Source organism: Nelusetta ayraudi, unplaced genomic scaffold (genome assembly GCF_046127955.1).
Source record: "Nelusetta ayraudi isolate G7.1 ecotype Tasmania unplaced genomic scaffold, CSIRO-AGI_Nayr_v1 ptg000042l, whole genome shotgun sequence".
NCBI classification, from domain to species: domain Eukaryota; kingdom Metazoa; phylum Chordata; class Actinopteri; order Tetraodontiformes; family Monacanthidae; genus Nelusetta; species Nelusetta ayraudi.
Window position 1 is genome coordinate 3,910,216 of NW_027466092.1, and position 22,773 is coordinate 3,932,988.

A 22,773-nucleotide genomic window follows, 5' to 3' on the forward strand; every position below is an offset into this window, starting at 1 on the left:
GGCAGCTATTAATGTCGCTGATGTTTTAGGGGGATTTTTTTTTTTTTTTCTCAATGTTGCAATTTTGTTTCGTAATTACATATGTGACAGTGGCGGTCCTGTCACTACTGTGGCTCCTTGGCCAAAGGGATATCCTGCTGCGCTGCACCTACACAACAACACTCCATGCGCAGTGGTGTACTGATGTAGCAAGCGCAGAACCTCCTCTGAACAAACCAAGAGTATGACATGGCTCTCATTGGTGTGTGTAGAATTTCATATTGAAAACACTGCATGTCTATAATGTTTTGTTGATTCTAAGCTACAATTTAGGCTACAGTTTTAGCAGGCTGTTATCCTAAACATGCAGCAATATCCATTTGCTGCAAATCACTGTGCACAAGGTGTCTAGAGTGGTTTTGGTATGTAATCGTGAGACAAAGCCACCCGGTGAGCAGAAGACACTCAGAGGGCGCTGTGGTGTCTCTTTCTACTCCAGATGTTGAGACCCCGCAAGTGGTGTGTATTCATTCCAATTACCTCAAGTGTGATAAGCTGAATATCACATATTGCACAAACATTAGAATCATCATATCAAGGTTGTTTCTTATATCTGACATGCTCGCTATACCAGTGTGTGAAGAAAAAAAAAATATTTTCATGTAGATTTGGATTCAGCTACTACCTCAGCCGTCCTGTTTGTTTTTGTCTATCAAACAGCTGCCAGAACTTGAAATACCGGACCTCGGTCTGAAGTAGGACTGTCGGTGACTGATTCTGTCCATCTGTTCAGCATGATCGGTCATATTTTAGCACGAAGTCATGTTTTAATCTGCAGCTGTTTATACGTTCCAGTTTCCTAGCATCTTGGCCTCCTGCTGCTCATCGATTGGCGGCGTCAGGACAACTTGCTCCATTTCATCAGTGCATACTGCCACCCCGTGGCAGTTATTCGTTACTACAGTTTAACAGAATCTGAAACATAAACTAGCCGAATACATTCTGCGCTAAATCTTCATGCACTTAAGTCTACGCACTGTAACCATTGACAAATTTATTTTTAATTTCAGTTTTAAGCATATATATGCTAGATAGCCCTGTATTTTTAAGTTAAGTTTTTTGGTGCATTGGAAATAGAATGTCCTTATGTCCTGTATTAAACATCCTTGCAGCTCTGACAACTTTAGTTTCCTCCTGGTAATTAATAATATTATTTCTACCCCCATGTATCGACATCTGGTCATGTACCTACTTCAAATGGAACTGTACTGTCATTGCTACGTACATTATAAATATAAATTGCAAATCCAGACTAAAAATAATTATGGAAAAAGCAGAATGTCAACTAAATTGAAATGTGATATATTTATCCTGCTAATTATGGTTGGCTGAGTGATGTCTGTTAGCAATTCTGAGAAAAACATCAATTTGTTATTTTTTGTCCTTTTTTATTGCAGGCAACAGTCTCTTTAAAAGCACGTTTAAAACTGCAGTTTAACCCTCCGGTCCAGTGCAACGCAACTGGTTAGGAAATAGACATCTGAGAACTATTACTTTTCTGCATGTGTTCCAAACACCTCATTCATTCTTGATTTAGACATGAGAAGATGTATGATTTCTGAGCTGGATTTGACGCTGCAGCGCAGAAATACCCATTAATTCTGCAATTTCATTGTACACAATGTATTGCGTCTTATACATTGTACACAATGTACAACGGCAATTGAGCTGCTTTTTAGAATATTATGATAAAATATAAATAACAAAAGTAGCAATGCAGCAGCACTTGTTTTTTTTTATTTCCATTGTAGTGTCCTTCCATGTTAACGATACTGCTTTGTTAACTGCAATCAAATCTTTTCACCTTCAGGGAATACGGCTACAAAAAGAAACACTACCTGCCTTCATACATCGTTGCCAGTTTAGGCCATCAGAGTCAATACAAAGGTCAAGTTAAGGGCACTTAAAAACATCACTTCCCATTCCGTCTACTGTCCTCGATATATAACAATGTTCTTGTCCGTCTCATGAATCTTAATCTCATAGAGCAGGTTGGGCGGCAGAACCTTCGCCATGTTGTCCCAGATGTAAACAGCCACGTTTTCAGTCGTGCTAACATCAAGAGGAGAAGACGCAGTCAGATCAAAAGGTGAATGTGCAGACAATCAGTAAAGAGTGTGCAAGGAAAAGCTGACAGGGACCCCTCACCTGACAACATTTGCAAAGTGGGGGACATCCTTATCCAAGTGTTTGTGGTCCAGTGGGGTCATTATGACATCCTGCATGGGAGAATCATTCAACCAAATGATAAATTAAATTGCACTGCAGCAGGCGCAGTTGGAGGATCGCAGTAGGAACACGTTGGTTTATTGATACACGGATGAAAATGTTGTATTGTAATTTTCCATCCACATTAGAAAATGCCACACAACACACAGCACATTGGCGTGCTCCAAAAGGTCATGATTTAGTTCAGTTACGTCATTAACAGCAAAGGTTTGTTGAAAGTAGACGAAATTAAGCAAAAAAGCAATTAAAAACCTTCAAGGCAGTTCAAAGAAAATTCCCTGAATCCACTTGAATCAAAACCCACCACATGACACAAATTAAATACCAGCAGCGTGTACAATAACCTATCATGAACACCGCAAGTTACTTGCAGCCCTGAAAGGACCCTTTCAATAGGAATTCAGAAGGACTTATATCAAAAGAACAACGTTTTCAGTCAAATAACATCACAGCAATTCATTTGTCAGGGAAAGTCACACTGTGCATTCTTTATTCAAGGGAAGAGAAACCTGACTTGACTTATTTCCTCTCAGGCAGGAAGGCCGAAAGATGCCTGTGATGCTAGAAGCACTAAATAACCTTAGCTGCTTAGTCCTGCTGTTACAATATGTGGTGTGATGACGCAAGACCCCCGTCAGTGACCCAGACTAATCTGTTGAGCAATACTGTCACTCATCCAGCAGAGTTAGCTTAATACACACGTTGCGTAACCCGTGACAAGTGCATTGATCTAATGAGCACTACCTGAAAAGTCCAACATGTAGCACTGAAAGGCATCTTTGGTTTTTACGAACTTACTCCAAATGAACATTTGTATTCATGTACTAGAAAAGTACTCATACATAAACAAAGAGCAGGACCGCTTGTAACGGCCTCATTGACAAGGAACACAAAACTACTCTGGTTTCGGGATTTTACTCTGAAATCGCAGTTGGTACAAAAACGAATGAGTGAAAACTGTGATTAACATAAACATTGTTTCCAATGTGCTCTCTTACCATGACATGCTATTAAATCTTAGACACTGGGCCTTCATACAATTGGATTAAGACCTAAGTAGTAATACCAGAGTCTAATAAATGAATATGCAGATATTCATTAACTTAAATGTAACTAATGTGTACCATCACTGGAATGTAATAGAAATGGCCTGCTCATAATGCAGGATAATATTTTTAACATAAATGCGAGACACTTTTCGGTACTTTTGATACATATTACTGCTAGATGTCTCAACTAAATCTTGGCATGTTGTACTGCAGGTGTAATCTTACTTCGATACACCTCTTCAGGTCTGTCAGGTTCATCACCATGCCGGTATGACGGTCAATCTACAAGCAAACACATACTTCAGCAAAGTCAGGAAACGGTGAGTGAGTGTGAACACGTCCATAGATCTCTGCATGCTCCAATCAAAGAGGCTGAAATACTCCAGACAAGAACCACTGAAGAGTTCAATACTGACAATGTTTCAGTCTCATCAGGTTTCACTCTATGCAAACAGAGCATTCAGCCTCCCTCGTCTGATGAGATATATAATACATATGGGCGAGCCTACCTTCCCGCGCACAGTCACCTCCACTGTGAACAGACAGAAGAGTGTGGATGAAGGATTATCAGACCAATAGGTGAGGAGCAACATAGATGCCATGGACACAAGAGCCAAACTGACCTTTGTAGTTGTGTCCGTGGCCATTGGGGTTGTTGCATTTCCCATAAACACTCCGGTTCTCTTCATCGCTCAAGTGAAGGCTGAAAAGAAATTCATTAGAATGCTGGTTCACAGATCGGCCCTCTGGCTTTTTCATATTAAGGGATTGTCTAAATCATACTATATAGTACAATAAGGATGCTTGTAAAAACAGAACAACAAATTATAGTTTTATTCATATTTTGCTATGAAAGAAATTTAAAGTTTGAGGTTTTTATTTTCTAGGGACTGACACCAAGACAGTAAGAGAGCGCCCCCTTGAGGCTGCACTTGGAACCTGGAACCTGGGCTGAGGATCAACTCCAGAGAGCCCCCAGTCCCAAGGTGAGCCCCATACCACCACATAGTTACATTTATATTTAGCTCTTCACTACCTCCTTTTCTTTCACACTCCAACAGCAAATTTTGATTGTTTGTTTATTGAACACACACACTCACGCACACACACACACACACACACACACACACACACACACACACACACACACACACACACACACACACACACACACACACACACACACACACACACAGAAAGAGATTTTGAACAGATTTGAATGCCTCAATCAACAACTTCAGTGTAAAAGACAAGAGAATCAGCTGAAGAAAACATTTCATTTGGATCCATCCATCCATCCATCCATCCATCCTCAATACCTGCTTTTTCCTGAATCATTTAAAGCCGATTAAGTAAACAGAACATTGGAGATCAGTCAGACACCACCACGAACCTAAGGTTTATTGCATTTGTCGATTGTACCCTTAAATTGTTTTTCAGAGGTTTCAAGCTCCTTCAATGGTACAACTTTCGATCAACTTACACGTTGGCATGCTACACGAGGATGTGTTTCCTTTTCAAACCGAGCGAAAAGACACGCGATTTCTCGCGAAGAAGTAAGGGGGACGGGGGGGAATTAAACAAAAAAAGAGTCCGGTCCAAACATTTTACAAACGTCAGATTGTAAACTGCGAAATTAAACTGTTTCAACACCATATGGCTGAATGCCTGGCTGAGCTTTACCCACACGGGCGGAGGGACACAGCCGCCCCGCGTCCATCGCTGGCATTTCAAGTCACAACGCGGAAGTAGTGTCGTCCTACCTGTGGAGTCGGTGGCACGCGCTGAAGCTCTGGACCCGGGTGATGTAGCCGACGCGCTCAGCATCGCTGCCTCTCGCACAGGACTCGGCCATGGCTGCGAACAGGTTGTACGACGACCTGCTAGCAGTAGAAGAGCCCAAGTGTCCGGAAATAGGCATTAGCGCCAGCCCCGCCCCCCGTCCCTAATGCTAGGCGCCCATTGGCTGAGGTCGTGTGGACGCAAGTCACATTTTGGACGTCCTCAGGACCGCCAGTGAAGTGAAGGGAAGGGAGCAAACAGAACAGAAAATGCAGTTTGTTTGACGATGCTTTATATCCCGTTATCCACGCAAAAATTTTATTGCCTAGATTAGAACAACTAATATATTTTTTACTACTAAAATTTCCGATTATGTGGGCTCAGCAGACATGGAATGCCGTTATGAACAGGCTACACTATGTATGGGAGGGGGTCGTTGAATTTTAAAATTGTTAGCCATATCTGCAGCATGTCTGGAGAAAAATGTCTTTATCAGGGTACTCTTTATAAAACCTAAACGACTGAGGCAGACAGTTAAAAGCTGTGCAGGGGTGTGCAAAGATTGAGAATCTAATGCCACCTATGACACTTTTGGTAAAAGCTCCGAGCAGCTTGGGCATTTTTCATCAGGGAATCATATTTTACAAAGTGAAACAACTCTGTGCTCCATTTTTTATCCTGCCATAATTAAAACCACATCAGTCATCTGCAGAATGCGTGCCTCCTCTGACTGCTGCTTTCATCATTGCTGAGTCACATGATGGCACGGCAGCAGTGCAGAGTGGGGGAAGGGAATCCTACCATCAGTTCAGTTAAAATAAATAAATAATACTAATGATAATAATAATAATGATAATCATCATCATCATCATCATCATCATGAAAATGTTATTGTCACTTTCCAGATCAATTATTCTCGTTATCAGCTGCCATGAAGATGAAACAAGAAAACAAGACGCTAACACAATTAACTGTGACTCTTTAATTTCCGCATATACACAAATGAAACTAAGTACAAATCATGGTGCAGTTTTACTTAAGACTTAAGATACGATTACATAAAACATGGAAAGCCTGTATAATTTCACAGACAAAAAAAGCTTTCTTATCATACACATTCAGACAATAAATACATTGTATTCATATGCACATTTCAATCCAGATTAAGTGTTATGTGGATTGTTATAACTGGTCTGACATGGAAAGGTTTATTTTACATAGTAAATAAAATACAGGATGCCTCACAGTGGTATGGTATTGGTACGGAATGACACTCACTGAAAGATTTACTGTACAATTTGTACAAAGTGACGGAGAGTTGTAAGGCTACAGTTCATATTTGTTGCATTCAAACATCATAAATAGAGTAACATGTGCTGTTAAGTACAAATCCTTCAATTTAAAGTTTGATATTAACTGGAAAAAACAACATACTTTTTTTTGGGGGGGGGTACTTGACCTTAACAGTTAGTCTGGTAACAGTCTCAACAGACCTAATACAGCTCTTATGTACATAAATGTGCATACAATATATTCAATATATGCACATATTGACCAAATCAAACTGTAGGGCAGACAGGGCCACAACTTGTCACAGTGTTAACATTTTCTCCTCCATAGGTATGGAGTAAGATAACTGTTACTCCATACATAGGGCACTACATCAAAGTAGAATAGAATAGGCCGACTGCTCAATATGTCCCTGGCAATGGAGTACAATACGGAATAGAATAAGCAGAGGTTTCCGTTAGCACAGCACGAGAAAACCCCAGAGTGAAACTTTGAAAGACAATGTAGACTATAAATCTACACTCTTCTTCTTCCCTTTCTGAAGAAGTCGAGTTACATTAAAATGTAATTCTGCAACAATAAACAGCAGTGTACCTGTAACTGTGATTGCTGAAGTTTGGACACTTGTCCTTTTTAATTGAAAAGGTGTGAAGAGCAAAGCAATGAAGGGTTGCCAGTCAGAATCAAAGGCTACTACCAAGTTGTGTAGCGCTTTGTATCGTGAACATTAAAACAACAACAACACTGGTTTATATATTAGACCCACCATTACTGCCATTAACATGTACATAGCTTCAGATGTTTATTATTCAGCCGGGACACTTTGCATGATTTGTTATGGGAGAAATGTTTTAGTCCACAGCAAAAATGTTTAATATTAGCTTCCTGCTTATACTGATGCTTAATTTCCCTTCCAAATGTTTGGAACCGGGACAAATACAGTGACGAAGCAGCAGAACAAACACCTGCCTGATGATGCTGGCATTAACCTAGAAGAGGTAGCACTGTACATTTAAGCCCACATTTTCTTAAAAGTGGAGCAAAGTAATAGAAGTTAACTGGAGATCAGTTACAGGCTTGCAACATGTTTTATTTTTAGAGAACATTAGCAGGGGATATGTGGATAGTATTCTAACTGTACAAGACTTCAAGCCATAAAACCTTGAACAAGCAAGGCAGTTTAATAAAGGATTTCCAGGTATATGTGGACATATAGTATGTGGATTGATGATCTGTCTTTGCTCTGGGTTTACAGCAGCACACTCTTAGCACAGTAACACATAAATAACAACGTATTTATGTGTTACAATAGCAACAACAATAGCCTGTGAAAATGTAATTCAGGAACTTTGGACAGGTCTACAAGAGCCAAAGTTCTCTTAAAATTTAGAAAGTGGGGACTGATTTAGTGTTCATAGCATACCTGTGCTTTAGCAAACAGCACTTTGGTGGGTCTTTCTCAGTTTTTCTATGCAGCCTTATTCCCACATCATGTAAGATATGCAAAGTACCATCGAGCTCAAAGTGATCAGAACTCACTCTCCTCTAGGATCTCCTCCATGGTCTCCCCGAGGGTTATCTCTCCGTCGCTGCTCGACAGGCTCTTCCTGGTCAAAAAGTCCAGTCCTGTTGCGTCGCGACCCCTCGGCCCTTGACCCTTTGCTTTGGCCACTTTAAGTCCTTCTCCTCCTGCACACACAGCCACCTGAAACAGATGTGGGTGCATTGCAGAGGCGCCGGCCTCGTCGTAGGTGTCGCTTTGCCGAGAGCGCTGCGGATGTTGTCCTCGAGTGTGTTTCCACAGGTGTTTGAGGGGAGCGCCTTGAAAGCAGCTCCTGACCTGCAGGTGGTGGGTGAACAGGAAAAGCTGCCAGCGCTTCTTCAGTTCAGCCTGCACCTGAAGCCCAGTAACAGAAGATGGCACTAGTTAGTGGTCTGATGTTTAACATAAAAAAAAAAGAAAAAGAGCACAAGTTTGCACCTATTTGGGGTTTATTTTGATTCATTTGATTTCATTAAAGTTCTTTCACCAGAGTATGAAGTTACTATGCTTTTTGGAGTTTACTTTTTTCTTGTTACTTAAATCCATGCATATAAACTCCTCTGAGGTGAGAGTAAAGGTGATGATGGCTGAGTATGAGCAGCAACACTTAACGTCCCTGTGATGGTTGACAGCCAACATGGTGACAAATTTACATTTTATCAAAACATTTATGGTCGCTATATGTTGTGACACATTACAAACCAAACACTGTATTTCTTTGCTTAACTCTCTTCTAAACTTTTTATTGTAATTTTAGAGCTTGTAGCCAGTAATTACAAGGCGCACAATGATGGCTGAGAGGTTGCAACTTACCTCGCCATTGGCGAAACAGTACAGCACAGCCACCAGGAGGCCCTAGCATTTGATACAACAGAGTTCATTTGTGTGAAGAGAAAGATGACAACTAACAGCTGCGTGCGTTACCCTCGAGGTGTCACCTGGAATGAGCTGAGGGTGAGGTTGATAAAGTTCCTGGCGTAGCGACTGCTGCCCTGCACGCATTCATCGATCAACACAGTGAAGACGACTTCATGGATCCCCAGCAAAGGAATCAGGACCAGAGTGGCTCTGACCAAGCTGAGGGACACAATCAGAGCAACCAAGCGCTTTAAGAGACAAAACTCTGACTCCATTTCGGCCACACAGAGGAAAACACATGAGATCGTAATATGTAATGTGATACGCTGACATTTCTTATTAACTGTAGTACAGAGGTTACATTTTAAGTTGTTCTTGAAATTTTGGTAATGAACATTTAGACACTGAACTTACTGCGCTGTTCAAAGACATTATTTTGGATGTGGCCCTGAAGGCGGAAGTGTTTTTTGACGTTTATGGCAGTAGATGTAAATACAGGCAGGAAATTCAGAAAGAATAACTTACCAATGTATTTTGGGATTAATATCTTAAAAGGCAATAGATGTCTATGTGCAATACAAGAACAATATTTTAAACAAAAAATATTTATGTGTGTTAAAATATATGCTTGGTTGTTTGGGCATTCAGATGAAACAAAAACAAGTTTGTATGTGCTTTGAAAAACTGTTCAGTACAGCAAATAAACCATACAGAATATTGGTGGATTTATTCATTTTGACAGGGTTCCACCTGCAGCGATGTGAGCCAAAATAGTAAAGGATACCTGTATCTGTAGTCCGTAAATTTCACCTGATCTGCTTTCAATTTGGAAAGAAGCAGCATCAGTATTTTGATAAAAATGAAGAAAATCACCTGAAACACATCAAGACAAAGGTGTCATTTTCAAAGCACACTCAAAACCCACCTGTTCTAGATCTCCTATTGATTGCTTCAATTGGAACTACCTTTCACACAGTCCTATTCATGGTATTTACTTGTACAGTATGTTGAATTAATCTATTGTTGTTTTATTGTTTGCTAAGACTAACTGATTTTATTTTATTTTATTTCTACTATTATCTATTTTTAATCGTTTTTAATTTTTAATTCTCTCGCATTGTTTTATTATTTTACCTGTAAAGCGACTCTGAGCTCCTGTAAGAGCGCTTTATAAATAAAAAATATTATTATTATTATTATTATCATTATTATTATTATTATTATTATTATTATTATTACTTGTCCTTAAAGGGCTTAACATGTGCTTGTCAATAAAATGCATGCAATAAAATTATTATTATTATTATTATTATTATTATTATTATTATTATTATTACTTTTTTTTTCAATGGTTACATCAAATAGCATTTCACAGGGGTTCATCCGAGGACCAATTTTATTTCCAGGTTTCACAAATTATTTATATTGCAATACTATTGACATAAAGTTTCTTTTTATGCACTGATGATTAATTCTGCCACATCATTAACAAGTGCAATAGACGTTTCACATGTTTATCACTACAGTGTCTGAATAAAAAGTTAAGGGTTCAGTTGGGCTTCAGAAGCAAGTCCTGCAATGCAGGAGAAAAAAATTAAGACCAAAGCGTGGGAAATGCGGCGATGCGACCTTTGAGGAAAAGCGTGAACATAAGCATCAGAAACACTCACACAAAGACCTACAAATGAACACGTGCACTTCCCTCCTGCTGTGAAATTAGTTATCTGTCACGTCTCTGTCTACTACGCCTCCACATCACATGCAGTCACAAGACGGGAGACGCTGATGGCGACATGAAGTGTTGCTTGAGGTCTGATACTGGACTGGATAGACCGGATTCACTGAAGTGACATGATTGAACCCTCTAATGTAAATCTAATTTACGTTGCTTGTTGCAGTGCTAGAGTTTTGTTCAAACAAAGGAGCTTACCAGCACCGACAAAGTGATAGGCCCCCGTATTATCCACCAGAACCATCTGTTCACAATGGCCCAGCATCTTGGAATGAGGAGAAGACACGTCCAAGTCACATCAGTGTGGAAGCAGCAGAATTACAGGGTCAAAAGAAGAAAAGCTTACCCTGTATTTTCATATAGCACCTTTACCACAGCCCACGGAGTAACAAACAAAACGGGCGTACCTGAAGAGTAAATATGTCACTGTTAGATAGATCATCAGTTATTGGTCTGGACATTTGCATCATGTCATCATCCATGTGCCACTTTCAATCAGTTTGTTTCTCTTTATCTTGTTTGGACAAAAACTTTGGTTGACACTGGTGTTATCTCTGATGAGGAAATTAAAGGGGGAATAATGGGGTCAAACATAGCGAGGAAGATTGTTTTTAATTCTCCAAATTTTAAATATCTACACATAAATATTATACAGCGGGACCTTAAACAGTTTAACTCTTATGTGTTTTGCTAAATAGGATATAAATCTGCCTAATTTTATATACGTGTGTGTGTGTGTGTGTGTGTGTGTGTGTGTGTGTGTGTGTGTGTGTGTGTGTGTGTACGTTATTTTCCTACTCACTGAGTGAATAAAGATGGTTTGTCACACACACACACACACACACACACACACACACACACACACACACACACACACACACACACACGCACACACACACACACACGCAGACAGCATGACTTCACACTTTACCCCATCCCAGCAGCATGTATTTCTTCAGCAGTCGTCTCTTGGTCAGCACAGCCGTGAAAAGCAGTGTGTGGAGGAAAATGGCCTCCACCAACAACCAGAAATAGTTGCAGGCCACTAAGTATTCCATGCACACTTTGGAGCACTTGCACAAAAACATAAGCTGTGGAGACATATTTCCAAGTGAGGCAAAGTTGCGTTTGAAGTCTTATCGTAAGCCAAACTTGTCACCTGAATGTTGTCGTACCACAGAGCTGGAGTAGGAGTTCCATCCAGGGTCATCCTTGGGCAGGTCAGAATACATTACGTATAATATGATTTCCTTAAAGATGACAGCCGTGGCTCTCAGGATGAACGACACAAAGAGGTTCATGTGGATGTAGTTCCTGGTACAGTGGAGCTTCCTGGTAAACAGATACAGGGGTCAATTTGCGGGAACAATTGATTCTGTCAACTGAACATTCATTACTGGGAATATATGACATGAATAGAGAGCGAGTGAGATACCGTCTTTCCACTACATGGAAGTGCTTGCAGCTTTTGTAATGTCATTTGCGATGACTGAATGCCGCCCTCCTTTAAAATGAGTCTGTGTACATAGTGAGCCAAGATGAAGCTGCAACATCTTTTGGCTCACTGACGGCCAATATAAGTCATTTACAGAGGCCATGTCATGGCAGGTAGAGGATAAAGTGAAGGCCAAGAAGCGCTAGCAGTGTGGACTTGATGTAGTACTATCAGACATCATTTAACTTGTACACAAGATATAAGAGAAGGAAGCAAATGCTTTGATTGACATGATAACACTTTAAATTACACAGTAGGGAATCTTTTTTTTTTGTTTTATACACAGGGGGTTTAGCTTTTACTGTGGGCTTTATGTTGCATTTCTGGCAAGACATTTATTTTCATCATCCATGCTACCTGATAAGCAGGTTAAGTCTCCCATTTTACAGGTCCCATATCTTACACATTTCCACGACCTTTTTTTTTCCATCTAGTGGAGCAGCTTTATATGATCATTAGAATTCCAAAAGTACTCATAATGGTTTCCGGAAAACAGCACAATTAGCCCCTTGTTTGTAGCCTCCTGCCAGAATTGCTTTTAAAAAAAAAAAAAATAATAATTCTGGTGCATTGTGGAACCTGACACTGACAGGAGGACAGAAACGAGGTGCTCTCAAAACTGGAGAGAACAACAAGCTTGGTTCATCGCCACCATCCTTGCAGGAGGTTTCACTGGCATTTGTGACATCACAAAGGGCAGATTTCTGTACTTGCGTGTTTTTGAAATGACTTCCTGAAATGTGGAGCAAGCAGAGGATGTAACTGTTGGACTTTGATTTCTTCTGTTGAATTCATTAACGGACATCGACACATCTGGGTCCTTTGAAAACCTCTGAAAGCCACTGCAATTGCTCATCTCCTGCAGGGTTAAGGTTACTGCCAAAGAAATCTCGCTTTTTATTACTTTTTGTCTACACTTTCACGGAATTGTCAACTAGCTCTCATAAGCAAGAGATTGCTGAATGACTCAAAGTGTAGTATATCACACATGATATAGACAGGGTTTTTTTGTCCTCTAGACCACTAGAAAACCTCCCAACTTCAACAAACTGACCTCAAGACGGCCATCAACAGCGTGGCCATTGTGAGCGAGAACAGGGAGAGGGAGTAGCCAATGACAGAGATGAGTCTCAGGGCATTCTGCCGATGCATTTCATCCTCCTGCACACATACAACAAAACTGAGGGTAACGGTACAGCAACATCTGACTTGTGTGAACAAGAACCAGCCTGGTGGTTGGTTTAGAGAGAGAAGCAGATATAACTAGTGAGTGTGTAACTACTGTTTTTTTCACCACTCTGAAGGAACTGAAATGGTTTGGAATTCGCCTCTCACTCCTCTCACCTCCTCTTTGAAGTAATGGTCCTCCTTACATTCCGTGACATCCCTCCAGGGATCTGAAGAATTATCCATCGTTCGCCATTGTCCATTTTCTAAACATTCTCTGTGTGCTCTTCTGGGGCCATCTACAGGTAATTGAAATATACAAGGAAAAAATACACTGAAAAAGTCTGCTTGAAGTTTGTTTTTGGATTGAAACAGCCACTTAATGAGTTTACACTTCAGACATCCAACCAATTTTACCTTTGAGATACTTTGAGATATTTAACTCTTATTTAACTCTCAATTAAACTAAGTTCAGTTGATTAATTGAAGGTCAGTCTGGGCAGAGCAGTGTAGCGACATGAGTTGTATTCAGTTCCTCTTGATGCAGTTGATGTGCTAATGGTTTCACATTTAAAGCACGACAATGTGGTTAAATATTTTAAATGTGATGTGAAACCTCCAGGTCCTGTGATGGACCTTGTGACTCACTGTGATCGATTGACTTGAAACATTGACTGAGTCGTATACGGTATACTGCAAGGAGGCCAAGAGCAAGATCAAGTCAACGGAAGAATAAGCTCAGAGAAGGAATTGCATAGGTACCTGGGCAAACATTTGAACTACTACTTCATTCAAATATAGACCCATCAGATTTATAACTGCTACTTTAACTAACACACGCTCAATCAGGATGTTCTATTAATGATGCACCGGAGACAATAACTAACTGACTAGCTTAATAAACTGGACAAATGTTTTCCAGGTTTGTTAGAATTGGGTGCTGTGTTTACAGTGTTGCCTCTCACCAAGAGGGTTGTTGGTTCAATTCCCACCTGGGCTCTTTGAGTGTTTAGTTTGCTTGCTCTCACTTCAGGTGCTTCTGCTGCCTCACAGAGCCCAAACACATCCACATTAGGCCTCTACTGGCAACTGTGAATTTGAGTGTGGATGGATGTTTATCTCTGTGTCTGCCTGCAGTGAACTGGCGACTTGTACTGGGTGTAACGGCCCGAGAAAGCTGGGATAATCTCCAGCACCACTGCGGCCCCGAGTGCAGGAGGTGTGATAGAAAAATAGAAAACAGATAGTTCATAAATCTCCTTAGAAGTACTTTCTGCTTCTTCTGGAGTTTTAACGGAAATTTCTGCCGCCGTTGCTTTTAGTCACAACTTGCAGGCAGCTGTCATATCCCAGGCGATTGTGATACAGTGAGTGTTTCTCTTCCGAGGAAGACTGACTTTCAATTGTAATACTAATGACAGGAATGATGATTAGATGCGAAGAAGGACAACGGTTTCGAACACGGCGTTTCAAATTTTACGATTTTGCTGTTTCGTTCGGGGTTTTTTTTCTATGGTTTGGCACGATGACAATAATTATGTTACCCTCATTGATCCAGGGTAGGTAGAATGGGCAGGGCACTGACACATTCCCAGGAGATGAATGTGGCCAACAAAGAAACATATCGAATCTTCCTTTACAGTAGATTCCTGTCGGGAAAAAAGTCCATGTCAGAAATTTTTTTAACGACGGGCGAGGCAATGGACTTCTTAGTAGGCGGCTCACCAGTTTCCGGAAGTTTGCTCAGAGTTTTGTTGCAGTCCTCCAAGTAATTGGTCCGTTTAGCGACCAGCGTTTCCAGAACTGAATCAGTTTCCTATGAATAAAGGAGAACAACAACAAAAAAAAAACAGCTTAAAGTATTATGCACAGTAGGGAAACTGTTTCAGTAGCGTAAATATGGAGCACTGCGGCGAACTGCACCGTTGTGGCAACACATGGCATGTCCCACTCTGAGAGTCACCCATCAGTCCTCTCAATTTGACGCTGTGTCTAAAGCAACCCAATCTTCCTCTGCTCGTCAATACTCTGCTGGCCCGCATCGGTACTGCACTTGTTGTCCCAGCCTCACCTCCAGCCCAGTATTCACCTGCGGGCTCCGGGTCGCCGTGTGTTTTTTCCTCCTTACTCCTCGCTATCTCTATGTTAATTCGCATCGGCGGGAAGCGACGAAGTCAGAACCTGGAGGGGAAAAGGTGCAACAAGAATTTTCTGCCTCAACAAACATTCCTAAACGTGAGTCGTCTGATTGAAACGTTATTACCGAGTTCGTCACGTGGTGGCTTCGGCGCGCGCACGTGTGTTAATATTACAGAGATAGGGAGCATGGCGCGCGCGTGTATAAAGTAAAACATTATTGCATATTTTATTTTATTTTATTTTATTTTTTTTAAAAGAGCTATAATACAAAGGGACATTCTATTCTATTCTTCATCTATTCAATGAATGAACCGACATACTAACCAGTTTCAGCTAGTCTTACCAACCATGCTTAAGCTCGTCGTAGCTCCTTCAACACTTATTAATGCAGTCGGTGAGTAGAGGAAGACCCACCATCAGCACCACTCGAAAACTACAAAGGATATCGACGCGGATTGAGGGTTGCAGTTTTTGCATTTTCCCACTTGGTGGGAGTATTTAGTAAGGACCGCGCGCACGTCCAGCCGGACACACGTCCACCTGCAGGTAATTTGCAGCTGATAGAGACGATCAATCAGCCGGGCCCTCTGCTGCGTTGCAGACACACACACACACACACACACACACACACACTTTAACCTGGATGTCTACTTGGTGAGAACAGTCTGTGGGCGTGTCCCCGTCTGAGCTCCTTCTATTGTACAACTATAATATTAATCAGCACTCCGTCAGGACTCATAATTTACCCTTAATTCACTGTCATCACTTAGACAAATTAGCATTTCATCCGGTTCAAAAAAGAAAAAAGGAAAAAGGAAAAAGGAGGTAACTGCAGCCCGCCGAAGCCCTCGTCCATCACGCAGCGCTTCAGGACGGCACTTTCTCTATCTCTGCCCGACAGACACACTCTTCACGCCCCGGTGGGAACGCATCTGAACTCTGCAACCTCCTTGTGTCCATTCTGGCCTCCATGCGGCACCTGTGCCGCAGAGATTTCTATGGCAGAGAGGACCTTTCGATCCACCGTGGCCCAGCTTGTCAAAACCCCGTCCAGATGGACGTCACCGCTCAGACGAAGACAAGAGCCGCTGCCTCCTCTGTTGTCTCCCACGAGACTAAACCTGTTTGGAGCCCGGCGGTGGGTACTGCTCCCTCGATAGCCCACTGCATTCTAATCCCACTGGCGAATGGGCGCAAAACTGAAAGGCCAATATGGAAGATTTAGCAATGGCCTATTGGAAAGAAAGCATTTTTGCAATGCAAATTATGTTCAGTGAGCTGCGATGTCCTGGTAAAAAATATCCAGGATGAAGCTTATAGTGAGTAAGAACACAAAATAAGTTATTATTATCTATATCATCCAGCTAATAACATATATTGTATATTTATCACTCAAACAGTGTTACACAGCGGGCCTTTAAAAGTCTTTCTCTGTAATATCATCCTCTGAGAACACTTCTCTCCCTCGCTTGATTTGTTTTTAATGCAGGTAATTTAACTATTTTGAAGTCAAGTTATTTCAGAGGCCGTAATGGTGAACAGGAACTCATTTACTCCTCATGGGCTTCTGAGCTACTTGGTATTATTATCATTACTTTACATTTTCTTCACAAACCCGCTGGCTGTGTCTTTGTGTTTTGTGAGAAATACGACGTTCCCTGAAGCAATGAACCAACAGGAGACCTAAGACTTTTTAAGAAATGTGAACTCAGATCTCTTGATTTCGTATTTCATGTGATTTCAAGCTATTGCAGCGGAAGCAAGATCCTAAGTCTTGTCTGTTGATTTACATGCTGCAACTTCTTGTCTCTATTCAAAAACCAGCAGCAGACACATCTTTCTAGGCAGTGCTGGCTTGCTTTCTTTAAAAAAAAAAAAAAAAAACCTTTCTTGCTGATTTACTCGTGTCCGTTCGTGTTTTCTTATGCGACGCTGCCGTCAAGGAACATCACACAGACAGCCGCATGTGGACAACACATGTTTACCTGTGCGTGGACCACAAAGGAGAGCAGGATCAGTGGAGCAGGTCCTGCTGTCATCCAGGTTCGGGTCCTGTGCCAGTTTGGCAGCATGGCTGGCCCCCTGATGCTGTGCCTTTACACCCAAAGCAGATTTTGGCTTCTTGTTTGGCAGCTGCTTTTCAACCCTATTCCACTTGCCAAGGCCCCTAACGCATCCTTGGTTTATCTCCCCCCTGCTACCCCTCCTGGCTCGAGCACGCAGTCGATCCACAAAAAATGATGTGGAAAAAGAGTTGCCCTTGTCCTTCAGTTTAGAAAGTTGTTATCCCATTTTGACTTGGTGCAAAATGTCCCTGGCTTCCTCTCCTTAGTCCTGAAAAGAGTCCAACCCGGTCTGAAATGAAAAGATCTTTAAAGGCCAGAAGTTGACTTTCGAGGAGTTTTCCTGCAGCCGGGTGCCGATCTGCTCCGGAGAACTCCGAGGCTGTGAGAGATCCTCCCCACAGGCTCCACTGAGAGTGCCTGTGGATCCTCACCGGCAGAGCGCTTCTCCCACCCCGTCCTCCAATAACCAATCAAGATAAGGCCTGGGGGAGCCACCAGCTTTAACTGGACTAACTTTGTTGTCCAGGAAAAACGGATCACACACACCAGTGAGCCAATAACAGCTATGGATGTGCCCCGCACAAGCACACACAAACACACACACACACACAAACACACACACACACACACACACACACTGACCCCGCCTTCTCAGAGATTAGCGCAACATCAACCAGGATTGACACTAATGGCGAGCTAAGTGTAAACCTGCAGCACCCAAACCAAACACAGCCGAGGGAAGCAGCGAGGCAGGGCTGCCACCACAGCTGCTGTCTTCAACGGTGGCCACCTGAACACTCGAATATATCAGCGCTCGCAAGGACCCTTGTTGTACACAAGTCACTAAGCCTGCATTAGAAGACTTTCTATAGTTGTTTTTTTCTTTTCTTTTTTTCACTCCTTATTATTAATCACGTTAAGCTGCTCCACTGGAGTCCAGGTGGCAAAACAAAGATATCAAAGTGTGTGTAAAGGGGAGTTTCAACTTTTGATTTGGAAATGGAAGTGCACAATTTTTTCAACACAACCAGATAATATTTTCTTGTCTGATTAAAAATAGTCAATCATTACTCTATTGTATTTCTCTTCACCTCACAAAAAAAAAAAAAATCCACTTCATAAGGTGAAATCTGTCAATAAGCAGGCACCAAAACGTTTACATCAAAATGAGGACTACTGGCGAATATGGTTTGTAGATTATACCTAATTCCAGTGGAAAGTTTTAATTTACGAAAATTGCAATTACCAATTCTTGTACCGATGAAATGCCAGTGTCTTGTGAGTGAACTCCTGAAAGTCACAAGCCCGCATTGTGTGTTATAATGAATCGGCATCGTGCTGGTCTATTAGTTAAAAGTCTAAAGTCTAAAGTGCTCCCACACAGGACCGCATCGGGCTCACTTCATGCTTGTGGGATGTATGCTTCATGCTTTACGGATGCATCATGAATAAACAAATAATGATGATAAAAACAATAAATCATAATAAATAAAAATAACCAGATCCTAATGAAAAAATAAATAGATTTTTGTTTTTTTTAGTTCGAAATGCCCGGTGAGCAAGGGCTTGGTCATCTCTTAGATGTCGAGTTCACATTCAGGACATATAGATCATAGGCGGCAGCGCCCTTGTGTGGGCTGGGGAGATTGAGACGATTAACCTCCCATTGGCACAGCACAGAGGACAGGCCGTATTTTAAATCTTTACTTGTTTATTTTAATTGGTTAAATTATTAGCAACAGTTAATTGACAATCTATTAATTGCCAACATCCCTAGAATGGCAATGTATGGGGAGGGGAGAGGTTAAACAGTTTAAAGGCAGATGAAAGAGCCACACTTGATTCTTGCAGACAGTGAGGGAAACCTTGGTGACGCACGATGGAGCTTCTAAACGTTCCCATTGGAATGAAGTGACAGAATCCATCGCAGGGAAAAATAAAAAAGGAGCATCATTACATTTCAGGATCCTCATTGGGCGCCACCCGTGCTGTCAGCAGTGACTGTGATGCATGAAATAATGGGTGAAATTTAATTTTCCCTCCTCTCTTTTTGCTTGGTGAGTGTGAATGTGCAGCGGTGGCGGGGCAATATAACCACACAGTGTCTTTACCCAGCGCAGGGCAGGAGATGAGGCTCCGAGCGGCGTGGCGAACGCATACATCAAACAGTTTCCATGGCAGTGCAAAGCCATCTGAAAGGGAAGTGGCCTCTGGGTGCAATGTTGTGATTCTAAGTCAGCAGCGGGGGAGGAGGAGGAGGGTGAGGAGGTGATGAGAGAGCTCAAGTGGGCCAAGTGTCCCAAGGTCCCCGAAAAGGTAGCACTCATCAAGGCTTGATGTGACAAACTTGCTGAGGAGGTTTCCACCGTTGTTGCTTTTACCGCTAACAACTTCAGTGCGGAAGGTTCCGTTTTGGTACGCCCCTAAGACTTGTTTACAGCCGCAGCAGGATGTGCTGTTTCCAGCAATTACAGTCTTGATGAATCTCTTTTGCACCCACTTACCACCAAATACGGCACACCGATGCAAAATAAAACTGCATTTTTTTTTGTTTTCCAGAGTGGAATATACCGGGATTTCAGAGAGAAAATGAAGAGAAATATTGCTTGATTCATTACTTTCGTTCTTTTTGCAATCATGTAAAAACCTCTGTGGTCTCCATAAAGGCTCATATTTAGCCCTCCGTTCACAGCCGCAAGCAAAAACGCTTGAATTTAGGTGTAGGCTTCAGCACCCTCGTGAACCTCAGTACAGGAGAAGCAGTGATGGGAAATGAATAGCTGGAGATTTGGATCAGACTTGGTCAGACTGTTACCCCTCACTGTTGTCAGTATTTTTCCGAAGAAAACTAACTTCAATCAAAAAAAAAATTTACATTTAACACAATTGTTTACTAGATAAGCTGTCTTTTTGTTGCTTTTTTTCTCTTGTATAAACTTTCTTTTTCGTCTCTCAAAACAAGTCTTCAATAATTGCTGCAGCAACATGTCAGCTTAGGGCATCATGTTGAATTAAAAAAAAAACAACAACAACACAACTGTGTTGTGTTTTCACAGTCTTTTGCTATGACAAAAAGAGGTAAAGTAGAAATAACAACTTTGTTTGATTTTTAATGTGCAAAAGAGGCTATTTGTATGACAGAAGCTGTGACAACATCTGAGTGTCATGTTTACAAAATTCACTATGAGTTTTGTTTTGGCACTGAAATCATTGTTTCATTTCTGCACTGAAATTGTCCTTGGCTGGAGATTCAAGAGTTACGTTATGGGTTGAAACGTATCTCGCACACTTGGCCTGTGTTACGTAAAAAAGAGGTAGCCTGGAGTTCAAACCAGACACCAACCAGTGTTTGGTTTTCAAGTGTTTAACTGTGGATCAATATGTATATACATGTTGGTCACCAGTTTTGTACACATGAGCCAAGTGACCTAGAAACCACTAGGACCAAAGTTACCTTTTATGTCCACTGACGGTGAGGAAGAGACATCAAGGTTGGTTCTTTTTGTGTGCTAGACTCTTCCAAGGCAGCATGTCTAATGTGCTAATATTCAACTTTTATTCCGTACCAATGAGTGTGACAAAATCTTAATTGCTCTGTTTTCCGCATCACATTTATAGTGAGCGGGCGTGGCAGTTTGGTTTTAATACAAATATTCGTATGAAAGTGTATTGGTAATTTTTAAGCTCTTAAAGTGCTGTCAACACTTAATGTATAGCGGCAAAGACTCACTCTGGGTAAACTAGCAAACCATAAACAATAACCTAGCTTGCTAAAAATTCTAGCCTGCAAGTGTAATAATTTACAGCAAAATAAAAGCATAAGAATTACAATGGCGGACAGTTTCACGCTTGCAGTATTTTGTACTTAATAAATCATTTGACATCGTTTACAAAGCGTTGTTGGTCATGTTACATTTGTTATACCCTTGTTTGCTCTGTGGAGGATCTGCGTAGGACGTAGGTTTGTTGTGGAGCACTTGTTCTGCTGAACTACGACATCTAGTGGTGAGTTATATTATGAGGCCATATTGAAGGAAATTCTTGAGCAGTGAGAGACTACAGTTCATTTGCAAAGTGGCAGGAACAGACAGACCAATCAGAGCGATCAACGCCAACGGCGGTAACCGGTAATGATTTGGTTGAAACAGCTTGTGTTGTCCAACGTATGTTGCAATCATGTCCCAATGGTCTACAGACAATTGGAAAAAAAAACAAGCAATACATGCAAAACTTGGTAGTCATGTGTCCCTTTTCCTTAAAAATGAATACTGGACTCACCACGGGGTCTACTGCATGATGATGGCTGAGTGTGCCACTTGAGAATGTCCTGGGACTCTCATGCTTCAGATAACCAGAGGGGGTTATACTGTATATCATGGGTTGATGCTATTCAAGGCATTCCAAGGGGCACCAACAGATCAAGTGTTTCTCCATCTGCCTTGATTTACAACTCTTTCCTAGAAAAGGTTACGACAGAACCACTGAGCGGGATGGAAGCATGTTCCCCTGAGTATAGATGGCCAATAATTAAGGAGGTTATTCAGTTACATAACATTATAGTGAAAATGAACTATTTCGTTTCCCGCAACGACTCACATTGAGACTGATTCATTAATGAGGTATAAAGAAGTAGACGGCTAATCTCGGCCACCTGACAGGTGCATTGGTTTGGTACATCTATCACAAGAAACTTCTGTAACCACCTGTAATTTTTTTTTTTTTTTTCTTGGTACAAGTAATTTAAAAAATAAATCAATGCAAGCTAAATTGCTCTGGGTTGTGTAAGAAGCAATGATTGTGCAATATCGACCAGGCAAAAGCTACTTTTCTTCATTATTTTGTGTCACATAGGGTAATGTAAAGAATACTCATTCAGTGAAAGTGCATTTTTACTGACTGTCGTCAACTTTATTGGTTTACCAAGTGAGCCATCACCATGCCCAAGCTTGACTGAAAGCAGTCTTTTCATCTTAATTCCAGGGCAAAAATAAATAAATAAATAAATAACTCTCATATGGTATATATTGTAAATAATGTGTGATTCAAAAATGAAAAGGCTCCTTTCTATACAAAATTCAGTCTACCAATTCTTTGGACAGTAATCGTTCTCTCTTACTTGCCAGTGCACTCCCCAGAAATGAGAAAAGCCCATCTTTTGCTTCTTTTCCAGGCTAAACGTAAAAAAAAAATGAACAAAAAACAAAATGATTTGATGTTGTGTCGCAATGGGCGCTGAAACCAACCACCCAACTCACATTGTAACCTCTGAGACCACCTCATGACCAGCTTGTTTGTCCCGAGGGAAAGACCAAGCATCATGTTGCATCAGGAAGCTAACAACAAACATTTGGCAAATGGCACTAAAAAGAGGGCTAGATATATTA

General features: G+C 41.3%; 2 protein-coding genes across 3 annotated transcripts; both read right to left on the minus strand.

Annotated features, from left to right (window-relative positions):
- Positions 1-1,791: 1,791 nt before the first annotated feature.
- Positions 1,792-5,253, minus strand: pts (6-pyruvoyltetrahydropterin synthase). Of its 2 annotated transcripts, XM_076033735.1 has the most exons (6): positions 5,081-5,253; positions 3,941-4,020; positions 3,827-3,849; positions 3,543-3,599; positions 2,188-2,258; positions 1,792-2,091 (listed from the first exon to the last, which is right to left on the minus strand). In XM_076033735.1, exons 1-6 carry the CDS (start codon positions 5,236-5,238, stop codon positions 1,968-1,970), a joined length of 513 nt encoding a protein of 170 aa, XP_075889850.1. In that variant the 5' UTR covers positions 5,239-5,253; the 3' UTR covers positions 1,792-1,967. The 2 variants fall into 2 exon arrangements, with proteins under 2 accessions (XP_075889850.1, XP_075889851.1); XM_076033736.1 differs by lacking the exon at positions 3,543-3,599.
- A 2,239-nt stretch (positions 5,254-7,492) lies between these two features.
- On the minus strand, positions 7,493-17,836 carry glp2r (glucagon-like peptide 2 receptor). Its single transcript, XM_076033737.1, has 13 exons — positions 17,309-17,836; positions 14,910-15,000; positions 14,729-14,833; positions 13,362-13,483; positions 13,072-13,178; positions 11,698-11,854; positions 11,454-11,613; positions 10,869-10,929; positions 10,721-10,787; positions 9,575-9,663; positions 8,871-9,009; positions 8,746-8,787; positions 7,493-8,286 (listed from the first exon to the last, which is right to left on the minus strand). Exons 1-13 carry the CDS (start codon positions 17,393-17,395, stop codon positions 7,918-7,920), a joined length of 1,596 nt encoding a protein of 531 aa, XP_075889852.1. The 5' UTR covers positions 17,396-17,836; the 3' UTR covers positions 7,493-7,917.
- Positions 17,837-22,773: the final 4,937 nt, after the last annotated feature.